Raw genomic sequence first — 12,366 nt, forward strand, 5'->3', positions numbered from 1 at the left:
TCAGATAAACAGCTTTCCAGTCATTAAGTCCTATTTAAAAAATACAGGTAAATATATGACATTCTGGTGAGCACTATATTTTAGCCAGACGGATGGAGTTTGACTCACTGGTACAAAGCACCCTATAGCAAATAGTGAAAGTTTTAAGAAACATGCTAAATTGTGGTTTCAGAAAAGACAAGATTACATTCTACCAGACCCTGTAATCTTTCCAGTGAGCACAATACAGTCACTATAACTTTGTTTATTTACATTTGTGTTTGTGGTCTAGATTGGCAGGCTATAGTGCTAGAGTTCTCAAAAGGTCTGGCAAATAATACTGTAACAGAAAAAGATGGTAGATATGACAAGCAGACGTGTAGGCTATGCGTGTGTATGTGTATTCAACCATTCATTTTGATGTTTCTACAGGAAATGCTCAGTATTAAATCTGAGTTCTGAAGAGAACTAAATCAAATCAGCAGCTTATTTAGTTTCAGGTATTTTATAAAGCAACATAAATTCTGAGAATTGTGACCCTTTTTTTTTTTTTTTTTTGCATAGATGTATCACAATGTTCAGTGAGGCTATGACATCAAGTTTCTGAAATGAAATGATGCAAAAAAGCTTTTACTAAACTTTCATCTGTAAACAGCCAGTGAAAGTCATTCAAAAAATTATCTTGTAGAACTACCTGCACTGATCAAGTAGCAAATAGCAATTCACAGTAACCTGAGATTGCTCAGAGGATCATCTAGGCACTCAAGTAGTCTAAGAATGGCATTAATTTCATTAAAATTATTTGCCCCTAAGGTGTGTTCTATATTCACAGTACATAAACTGTTCTGTGTGGAAGCCAGAAAAGTATTTTGCTCACATGCCCTGTAATTAATCTGCTGAAAAAGTGATGTTGAAAACATTAGTAGTAGCCGTATCCCTTCACCTTTGCTCTCATAATGTCTGACTGATACCAGAATGCACGACAGGGGCACCTCCTCACTCCACCTGCGTCCACCTACCAATACAATCACATATTAGGTTTTTTGAGGTGCAGAATAATTTACACCTTATTCTAAATAGTATCAATTATCAGTCTATGACAAGATGTCATAATTTTGAATGAGAGACGCAGGTTTATTCTGAGAAGCTTTAGTTGTGTTAAACCATGGTAGTTCCGAATCTGGGCTCTTGATTTTGAGACTTGCATGTTCATGTGTTGTTACTACTTATACTGAAGAAAAGGAAAGCAGTTACTTATAATAATGACATAAATGTTTCTACTTTGATTGACTTTTCCATTGGGTCTAAAACAACTGCTCTTTCTGGTCTTCAACTGAAAGCAAGAAATTTCTTCACAAATGGAACTGTAGGAAAGGTGAAGAAAAGACAAGAAAACCGAAAAGTAAATTTTATATTGAGGAGAAGGCTTTGAAAAAAAGAGAAGAAAAGGAAAGATAAACCATCCCTGAGATTATTTTCTTAAACATGATTGAAAAATCTGTGCTCAGCATTTGGCTTCTATTGCTTGATTTTTATATACTGATTGGAGTTGAGTAATTCATATTTAGTTCCTCTTGGGAAGAAGTATTGCATGTTGGTAAATGGTGAGTAGTCTGCTCGACTCATGAAGATAGACTTCTGGATTTTTTTCCAATATGGGAAAAAAGTATTTCTATTTTCTGAAATTACAGGAAAGCATTATTAAAAATTGCTTGAAAGCACAGGGATTTAAGAGCTTGTTTGGATGTTTTTACTGAAGTCATCCTTACTCTGAACATGTATGTGTTATTGTATGGTTTGTGCTCATGCTGTTCTAATTTGTTGTGTTTCTGAATTTTCCCTTTAAATAATGATATGCAGTTGATTTGGAGCTGAGTATGTATAATAAGCTGCATTAAAATTATCAGGTCTTAAAAATTAATAGTTCATCAGCTTAACTGATCTATTGAGCAAAAAGTCATTGTTTTGAAAGCAAAGATTTTTTTAACCAGCTTGGACAAAAATGTTTCAAATGAAGTCCCTGGTTACTGTAGACAGAGTTCACATCCTTAACTATATTTTGTCTTTCAAATGATGGTAGAATTGAGTGCATAAATAGTTTGATAATTAGTTTTGAAATTTCTTGGCAAATATACATATAGTGAACACAGGTTAGATGTTTTATGTGATGTTTTTAGAAGTAAACCGTATTTTATTTCTCTTATTTTGTATTTACAATTAAAGATGTAGACTTCCATGTATACAGCAGATTTTTTACTTTTGAACTTAGAAAACCAAAGTACACTTTTTCTTCTCTATCTTCAACTCATCTGCTTTGGGTTTAATATATCTTTTTAAGAAAAGTAAGTTTGTAAAGGCTATTAAGTTTTGTTTGACCTTCATTTCCTTTTAAGGTACTCTCTGGACCCTATGATCCCCAAGTCTGATTGTTATGTAAACATTAAACAGATGGCATAGTGATGATTCTGATGGTAATTCAGCTAGTCGTGAAGATACTTTGATTTCAGTGCATTTAAGTAATTATAACATAGTGTTCAGTGTTAGTCTTGTTGGTGAGGAATACCTGGGAAACAAGTTGCACGTTATTCACAACCCACAAAGGATGCAGTGTGGTGTGACCATTTTAATTTCTAATGCTAGATTAGTAACATAGAACTTTGAAATATGTTGTACAGTAAAGTAAATACATTAAGCATAGACTGAATAAAAAGTTAAGTACATATTTTGGGCATAAATATTTGTTTTGGAAAGTATTTGTTACTATGTGAAAGAAGCCAGTATGCTTGAATTCGGATTCTACTTTGCATGCAGATCATTAAAAAGTCACATGCTTGTTTTTACTTTTATGCGAGTTCTGGTAATAATGCAATTCATTTATCTTCTGAAAGCATTTCACGTCACAGTACTGAGAAAAATGTAAACAAGATGCACGAGATTTAGAAAATGTATTCTATCTTAACATAATTTGTGCACACTCATCTTCAATAGCAAGAAATGCCTACTGTATATGTTAATGGCAATCAACTGACAATAAAACACAAGCACTCATGTAAAGCAAAATAGTATGCTAAGGAAAACCATAACATTGCTTTTTAAAGCAATTTTCCAAACAAACAAACAAACAAACATAAGTTAAAATTGAACATTGCGTACTCCATAATTAAATACCTCTTTTTTTCTGTTCTATTTCTGCAATAGGATAATTGACCGTTTAGATGGAGTTCGTTTGTTATGGTCATTGCTGAAAAATCCTAATCCAGATGTTCAAGCAAATGCAGCTTGGGCTATTTGTCCTTGCATTGAAAATGCCAAGGTGAGAAAGTAATAGTTTTGTTACATATATAGTCAGATATAATGGTTATATTTAGATAGATGACTTCTAGCAATACTTTGCTGTTTGCAAAGTATTACTTTTTACTATACTTACTCTCTGCTAATTTCTCTGCTTTAAATAATTGGTGAAATAATTATTTAAAATGCAGCAAAAGTCCTCCATCTAGCACTTATTTTGTACCAGAGAGAAGCATTCTGTTTTGCCTTAAAAGCACTTAGTGTATTTAGAAAATATATTTTAATAACTAAGAAGGATCCAAACTTACTGTTCCCAAACAAAGCATGCTGAAAAAGTCTATCTGACAGTGCTGGAAACAGAAAGCTTTTACTCATGATCTATGAATAGTGCAGGTAGTTGTAGTTGTTCACCACTATGAGGTACTTCAGCTGTATTCTCAAGAGACTGCCTCTTGGTTTCAGAGCATATTTCAGACTTGCTGCCAATGTAATCCTTAGATTTTCTGTTCAGACTGCCAACAAAAAGTGCCAGTTGTGAATAGTGGTTGTTGTGCAAGTCAGTTGTGCACAGAAGACTGAGCTATTCATTTATTTTGTGTTGATTCCCACACAGATAAAATGGTGTGTATAATCTCTAGCTCATCTTCAATGAATTGTTAAAATAAATGCAGAATTTTGTCTCTCATTAGTTTCATGGAATACTAACACTGATCTTTGTACAGCAATATCTTCAATTTCTGATTCAATTATCTATTCAATGTAACTTTTTCATTTTCTCTCTACTGTACCACACATACATATTCTTCTATCTGTTATTTGCAGTGTGACTATGTTAAGAATGGAAATTCACTCAAAGCAGTGTTATCCTTACCATCCTCTGCAGGTAGTGTTTCCTGTTCGGAGCTGAGCCTGTGTGGTTGCTATTTACCTATATAAATAGGTACAGGTATAGCTATATAGATGAAGGCATTTCTAGGACATTTGCTTGTGATCTTTATAACTTACACAGTTTCTATTTCTTCAAAATGATTTTTACAATGATACCTCAGTTGCCACTTTCCAAACATCCTGGTTATTCTGAATTATCTTCTGTTGTTGTTGTTGTTGTAACATACATTCTAGTATAAAAGTTTTATATTACCTAATGGCGGGTTGTATATGTGTCTCTTCTGTCAAAGTATGGCCATATCTGCCTCTTTTGTAAACGATATTTCTGTAACTAAATGTTAAGATACTGCTTTATCTCGTTACTGAGGCAATACTCATTATGTATAAAACTCTGTGACCTACAGTGTCAGAGTAGAACTATGCATTCCTAGAGCGTCACTAAAAATGCTTTTTCAGAAACTAGAGGAATAGAGTATAGCAACTGAAATTACAGACGATGTGGGCTGTTTCTCTCTGTTTTTTCCTCCGGGTATTTGATGAGTGTAAGCCATGTACATCCTTAGTGTAGCCACTCTCCTTTCATCTCTCTTGGCTGCCTGCCCAAATGCTAATCTGCAACCTCACAAAGACTTCTTTGTGTGAGACTGAGGCAGAGTGGCACACTGAAACAAATCTTCCAATAAAACCCTGTCCTCTGACTTTAAATGGGAAGAAATATGTATAAAATGACAACTACAGCCAAACTGTGGGGATACAGTGACTATTTCTATCTAAACTAAATTTTCATCTTCATTCACAGTTAATAATATTCAACAATTTACACGGTCTTCCAAAAAGCACAGTCTGGTATATGCAATGTTTGATTCAAATGTAGGAATAAGCATATGACTTCAAATGAGTTATGGGTTTTCTGGATTTTCCAAGGCTGTACTTGAAACTGCAAAGCATGTTTCAAGTAGCTTTCAGCCTTTTATTGTCATAATATGAGTACACAGGTATCTCACACACTTAATCTTGCCACAGACTGTTCAAAATTAGAAAATCCACCATTTCTGTTTTACAATTAGAACGTACAAAGTCAAAAAATGCCCAGTCCTGAAATCTCAAGAATAGTTTTGGGCATTTGGATCGAAATAATTTGCCCATTGCTAGACACAAAGTTAATAGAAAACAAGGGAGGAGAATCTAAATGCCTGTGGGTCTAGGTTATATGAATTACCAGTTACTTCACAATAACTGGTTCAGAGTACTTCCTATGGAATAGCATCATAGAATTTGATTGGCAACGTTGTTGAATGCATCCATATGTTGTAGCTAAGCGATATTGTTTATTACATCAATAGGATTTAGGGCAGTGATATTTCGTCTGTGACAGATTGAAGACTTTTAAAATAGAGGATTAAATTATACATTACAGTACATAAATTGTTACAACTCTGCCTGTCATAATATTGGCCCATCCTCACTTTTGATAGCCAGCACTAGTTTTAAAAATTTTTAGTCTTCAGAATTGTTTGTCGAGTGAAAATCTGAAGGTAGATTGCCAGTGACATAGTTTAGGGGGTAGAACTCTCCTGAGAAAGTCTGTTCTGCCCTTGTCAGTGCTATTTGTGAGACTTAGAAAAAAAAAAAAAAAAAAGACTTGTAATTTTGGATAAATTAGTGTACACTTTTCTTTAAAAAGAGTTGTCATTTTTTTTTTTTTCAAGTGAATTATTGTAATAGAAGCAGGTTCTTATTAATTAGTTCCTTCCAAAAGGAAAGGTTACTACTGCAGGCACATTGGTAAAGTATGAGTTCACCATCCAAGAAACACAAATGATTATGAAAAATTGCTAAGAAAAGTCTACTCAACTCTGTTGATGTTGGAACAGCAATACTTGGTTATGATGCTACTTTGAAAAACAGTATTCATAGTGTTGTCCCCATGCACATCAGCCCAGACAGAAGAACTGAGAGAAACTGTACAAAGATGTTATTTAGGCTATTATAGAATTCAAAGATATTTTGCCAGAAATAGGAGCACTACCAAATTGAGTTTGTATAGGAATACCAATTTCCGCACAGATTAACCTTTAAATAGCATGCTTTGAAATAAAAACAAAAAGACATGTTATTTAGAGGTTATTTTCATTCATTGTACTCAACTGTTTGCACCCAAAATTCTGTTAATTGTCAGGCACATCCTTTCCTCTGTCTTTTTTTCTGTGTTTGCTTTCTTAAGTTTAAATTCTAACTTTTGTTCTGACTACAACTGTAAAGGTTCTCCTAAGGAACTTCAGGAAATAAGGTATGTGTAAAGTCTGTCAAAATAATTTAAGTAAACAGTCTGAGAATTTTGATTTGAGGGAAGAGAGAAAGAATCTTTTTTAATTTTATTTTCTTAAAATGTACTTGTAAAATACTATCTCCTGTTTCTAGTAAAGTGTGATTTCCTCCTCTCCCCCTATACTATTGGCTCCTTTTCAGCCCAACAGTGGAATTTCATGGGTGTGATGGAGGACCATTGGACATATAAAGATTACTGTGTATTTCCTGAACACAGGGAAACACTCTGGAAAGAGTGATCTGAAGTTAAACTACAGGTTGAAAATGTGCTGCAGATGACTATTTAGATCCTATTTAGGATTCTTACATAAAATTTTCTTGTTACTGAAATTTTAATGTAACTGCATGTAGAAAATCAGGAAGGACATTTCTCTATTAGAATAACAAAGAAATGTAGTTGAACTTGCAAATTGAACTTGGTGTTCTGATATTTAACAAATGCTAAAATTATTTACTGTTCTATATTAATAAGGTTGATTTTTTTTTTACACATTTTACTGATCAATAACTTCTGTATGAAGATTTCTCCATTATGCAAACTGCTGTTCTTGTGCTTATATTTTAAAAATTGTATCTATATATCGCTGTTAACATACTATTCTTTTGCTAAACCTATGTCAGAGTTCCCTGCTTGAGTATGTACAGCATTTTCCAGTTTCTTTGTTTTTGTTGCTGTGCCTCATACATTCATATACAGAAACCTCAGCAGTTCATAATAATGCTCTTTAGTCCTTTCTCTCAATTTTCCAATTTCTCTCTCTAGCCATTATGATACTTTAATGTCATTTGTATTTACTCTATATTTGACCTCATTTAAATGCTTCTAAAATCTGTATTATCAGAATGTAGACTTTCCAAATTTTAAACTATTTCTATGAACTGAACTTCAAAAGTTACTGTAAGAGAGACAAAGAGGAATTTTTAGCTTGCCACTCCAGAAAAACAGAGTCCTTGGAGATATAGGATGTCTACAAAGTCAAACTTGGTGAGCTCACAGTTGGCTGCCATTCTTGCTGAGAGCATGAAGAACCAACCTTTTCAATGACTTTTGCTACAAGCTGCATAGAAGTGTAATGAACCAATCATCATAGAGTTTGGGTTCCAGTAGACATATCCTAGAGATCTTGAAGGGACTCCCGTAAATTGCCCTGAGGTCCTTAGGAGCCCAATTCATGTAAAACACAACCTGAAAGCTGGGAAGTAACAGGAAACTAAGAGCATAACCCATGTCTCTTTCACTGGGGAGACTCAGATGTGAAGTTCCATTCAAAGAAGCTGAGTGAGAGCTTGAAGAACTTAAGAAGCCAAAAAGCATAGGAGCTCCTGGAGTCCTGGCTTTCCAGCTGTTTGGCAGCTCTTTGGGCAAGAAGTCAGGGATTCTGTGAAAACCAGAAGCCTGGCAGGCTATTCACCAGCCATCTGGCTGACAAGAGAAAGATGAAGAGGCACGTTGGTAATTTAGCCTGCCTTTATGCCTGGTTTCTGTCAAAACTTTTCAAGAAGTCGTGTTCTTATGGTAGGTTTTGGTTCCATTCCATTAGCATTTTCTGATGGAATACTATTCCACTGGAAAATATTCGACCAGTTTTCCTTGCAGCTTAGTTTATAATAGATACATATACTAGTCAACAGCTTGTCATGTAGCTTCTGTACTTTTAAATTAGACTTGCTAATCAGATTTAAAAATCTATAAAAAGCTTAAAGCTCATATTCCTCCCAGTCTTTTTTTAATCTCTTTTCTGCTTATCCTTGTCCATCTCACGTTTTTCTGTCTTTACCCCCTCACTTACCACATGGGACTGCTGTAGATTTTAAGGCAAAAAAAAGAGCATGGAGATCATTGTGTCTCATTTGCTGCATAATACAAACCAGACCATTTCAAGCAATCATTTTATCTAGTCCAGAAGCTTTTGACTGAATTATATATTATGCCTCATGTTGCTCACTCAGATTCTTAGTGGTCTGTAATTGTAATTGGTAAAATATGATATGATTGCCTTCTCAAATACCACTCTAATTTATGGAACCATGCCATGAGTTGCAACGACACAAACAGTAATTGTTACAACAATTCATTTGTTTGTGTGGTCAGTGCATTGATTGTTTTGCTAAACTGTCCTTGGAACATTCTAATATTACTGTCTTGTAACACTACAGTATTAACCCACATTACCACCAGTATTTCATAAGTATGTTATAATTGTATGAAGAAGTTTACTTAGACACTTAGACTCAATGTTTTGAGAACTTACTTGGATTCAGTTCAACTCAAATCCAATGGACACAATGTTTAGTTTTTTCAATTATTCAATGTCATCAGTTTCTCATGCTTCCATTATTATAACACTTTTCAAAATAATCTAAAGCAAATCATGATGTTTTTGCCACTGTGGCCTCGAAGGACTCTGATATTAGTAGTTTAACTTCTTCTGTGAAAAGAAAAATAGGATTTGGCATTTACATGAGACAGAGAGTTGTGAGGAGTGAAGGGGAGGAGGAGAGGAAGAGTAGAAGTAGTCTGCTAGGCTGAACAGTAAGGAATAGACAAAAGCACTTTATAAATTTTGTGAGAGACTATGAAAATCCTTTCCCCACTAACTTTTAGAGAACAATCATTGCATGCTTTATTGGCCAGTATACTTGGCTAATAGACTTTACCTTTGTTTCTTTAAACTATCAATAGCAATATACCCACCAAATATTTAGGTATGAAATGATCCTATCCCTGGAGAACCAGAAATAGATTATTCTGCTCTTCCGAGCTACTTTTAATCCTATTCTGGAGCAACATTGATACTACTAATTGTGTAAGCCTTCTCTTCACTAAGCCTTCTCTGACATCAGCTGCTTCCGAGATGTAAAGAGATCAGAAAAATATATTTTGACAGTCTGCTGTTACTTTCTCACAAGATTGCATTCTAGAGAGGAGTTGTGAGATGTAGTAAAATGGTCTCATCTTGCAAGAGATTTTTCTTTGTTCTACTACAGTGGAAGCATGCAGCTCTACAGACTGGAATAAAATTAATATTTAAATATAAAATCATTTGAATTAATATTACTGTTATGTTTAATTTGAAAAATGAATAGAAATATTCATACGTAAGTTGTATTTCCTTTTTCCACTGAACAGTTGTACTATAGAAATTTATCTATTGCATTCCTTTATTTTTAATCTTAAGTTGATTTTGCGTTATGGTAAGTAGTTCAGTTGGCAACAGGGGATAGAAATGGACTGCTTCCTTCAATAAAGTGAAGGTAGACCAAAGATGATTCTAGATAATTAAAGTTTATTTACACAGCCATACCATCACTTTTTTGGGCAAAAGCATTTCAATTTGACAAATCAGTTGTGACACCTTAAGCTTTTTACGATGTTCTAAGAGTGAAATGCTACTTGTTTTTAATGGAGAAACATTTAACTTTCAAGTGGAGTATTTTTAAAGATAAACACAATGAATTTTTTAATACAGTTTAGCTTTAAATCTTTCAAATAGAGAAAGCAGTATTCATTTTGGAAGAAATAATAACGGAATCAAATTACAAAAGTATTCAGTAGTGCCTGTTCAAGTACTGTATGTCTCGACTGAGGCTGATCAACTTTATTTATTTAATGAAATAACTACAAAACAAAACAAAACATGCATAATATGATAACAAGAGAAGTTAAAAATCCCAAGCGTTCTTCTTGCATAAGTATTGCAAAGATCAAATGATTTTTCCAAATTTTTTTTGCAAATATTGTAGTGCTTTCTGCTCTCAATTAAAAAAAAAAAATTAAGAAAAACTGTCTATCTCACAGTATGTCTGCTCTTGGCAGAAGCCAAAGTAAAAATATCTGAATAGAGACAGTTAATTTTCTTAACAGGGAAAGTTAACTAAATTTTGATAGTGATCATGCTGAAAGTATGTGATTAAAGAGTATGAGGATGAAGCTTTTACTAGCATGGCAGGTAACTTGCTGTCCTCAGTATCTATGCCAGCTATTCCTTATTTTTTTTTTAACTTCTTGAAATTGCAAACTCCTCTCTTTGAATCCACCATTGAAATAATATTTATCCTACTTTCTGAGAACAAAAATGTTGCTGCCCAGTAGTTAGAAGAAGGATGTGGTCTTGTGAAGTAATGAAAAATCCTGTTATCTCCTCCTATCTTTTCCAACCACTTAAAAAGTAGTATAACAAACCAAATTTTTTTGTATCAGTTACATTAGATTAAATTTTGCATTGAAACTTGTAGTATTGATGATGTTAAATGAAGATATTTCCTGCTGGTACAGTACAATGTTTTTGCCTATGTTTTTTTTATATTTTTATTGTTTTAATGTCTTTCTTAATTGTCATTATCTGATATTAAGCTAGTTGTACAGCCCAGACTTTGAAACAATGCCATGTACATTTGTGCAGTGAGCTTTAAGGACTACAGGTAAATACGAAAGCTTAATACACACAAATATCTGGAAATGACTATCTCTTTGAGTTAAAGCTCACATCAAAGCTGTTCTTTGATTATTTTTAAAGGTGGAAATTAAAGGTTGCTATTTTTTTTTAACCTGAACCCAAAAGAACAAAAAAAATTTCCAAAAACATTTTATATCTGATTTTTCTTCTCTTATGTTACAAAAATAAATGCAGATGAAAATGCCTGAGGTAACTATTTGATTTGGAAACAAAAATCATGGAATTTGTTTAGACTTTTTAGTGTGAATAGTTACCTGACCATTAATGAAATTATACTCAAACACAAATTCAAAAGAATTGAGTCCAGACCCCTGCAATCACAAGCACAGCTTTGTATAATTTCTTCACATGACAATGTCTTTAAATTATGGAAACTGTATATTATACATAGACATTGCAGTAGAAGAAAAGAAAGTGGAAATTTACTGTACAAAGTGAAACTATGGTTTTGCTAAATTGTATCAAAATCATCGTTTAAACTTCTTTGAAAGAAGAAAATTTTTGTAAATAGCAATGGATTTTAAAGCTTTCATTTTATTCTGTCTTTCTGCTCATTGTTCTTCAAATTTCTTGCTTTCTTGCTTTTCTCTTTGTCTTGTACAGACCACCAGACTACACCCACAATCACATTTGGGAAACTTTCCTGACATGTGGTTTCTGCAGTTTCCCTCTGCTTTTCATCACTGGTAGAAAGTTCTGTCCCTGCATTTAGCTGGTTTCACAGACAATTATTGAAACTCCCTCTTTTACTTACTTACTTTACTTCTGGATTGTTTATATATTATTCCATTCACTCAATACGTCTGTACTCTTTTACAAAATGTGGAAAATACAATCTTGTCAGAAGAGAAGTTTAACAAGTAGGTTTCTAATCATCTGGAAAGAAAATATATACAGGTAGGAACATACAAGATCTACTTGCTAGTTGATCACAGTGGGAGATAGTTTATCTTCTGTCTTCTTGAAACTTTTTCAAAGAACACAAATAATACAGGGATACTGGAACCATGGAGAAAAGCCATATCGTATGCTTTTATAGCTGGGCCCTGTACAAATCTTAGATAATTACTGTAGGGTTTATTTGCTGAACAGAAGCCTTTCTCATTTGTTGAGTCAATGTTTAGACACAAGGTCACGCACATCTATGCAGTAAGTTTCAAAGAATTTAAGTAAATATAAAATACATTTTATTTTCCTGTATCTAATCACTTGGCTGTTCAGATCTCTGATACACACAGTAAGAAATTTCTTTATAGATTTTTTTTCCACATTTTCTCTAGCTTTTGATCAAGTTTTAAAATATCAAGTAAGATATAAACATTCTTATCTAGAAATATCACTTTTAGTCAAGTGATTGCAGACATAATATAAACCAGCGATGATACAGAGACCTGTATCCTACATATCCATGGGAAACATGCTG

At 33.5% G+C, this 12,366-nt stretch overlaps 1 protein-coding gene across 2 annotated transcripts in view; it reads left to right on the forward strand.

The window, feature by feature from the left end:
• ODAD2 (outer dynein arm docking complex subunit 2) overlaps positions 1-12,366 on the forward strand; it is a 75,450-nt gene that overhangs the window by 36,195 nt on the left and 26,889 nt on the right. For both annotated transcript variants that reach the window (XM_048951806.1, XM_048951807.1), the window contains exon 17: positions 3,178-3,292. In XM_048951806.1, the coding sequence (XP_048807763.1) occupies positions 3,178-3,292 (115 nt within the window). The remainder of the gene's footprint in view (positions 1-3,177; positions 3,293-12,366) is intronic.

Source organism: Lagopus muta, chromosome 7, assembly GCF_023343835.1.
Source record: "Lagopus muta isolate bLagMut1 chromosome 7, bLagMut1 primary, whole genome shotgun sequence".
NCBI lineage: Eukaryota > Metazoa > Chordata > Aves > Galliformes > Phasianidae > Lagopus > Lagopus muta.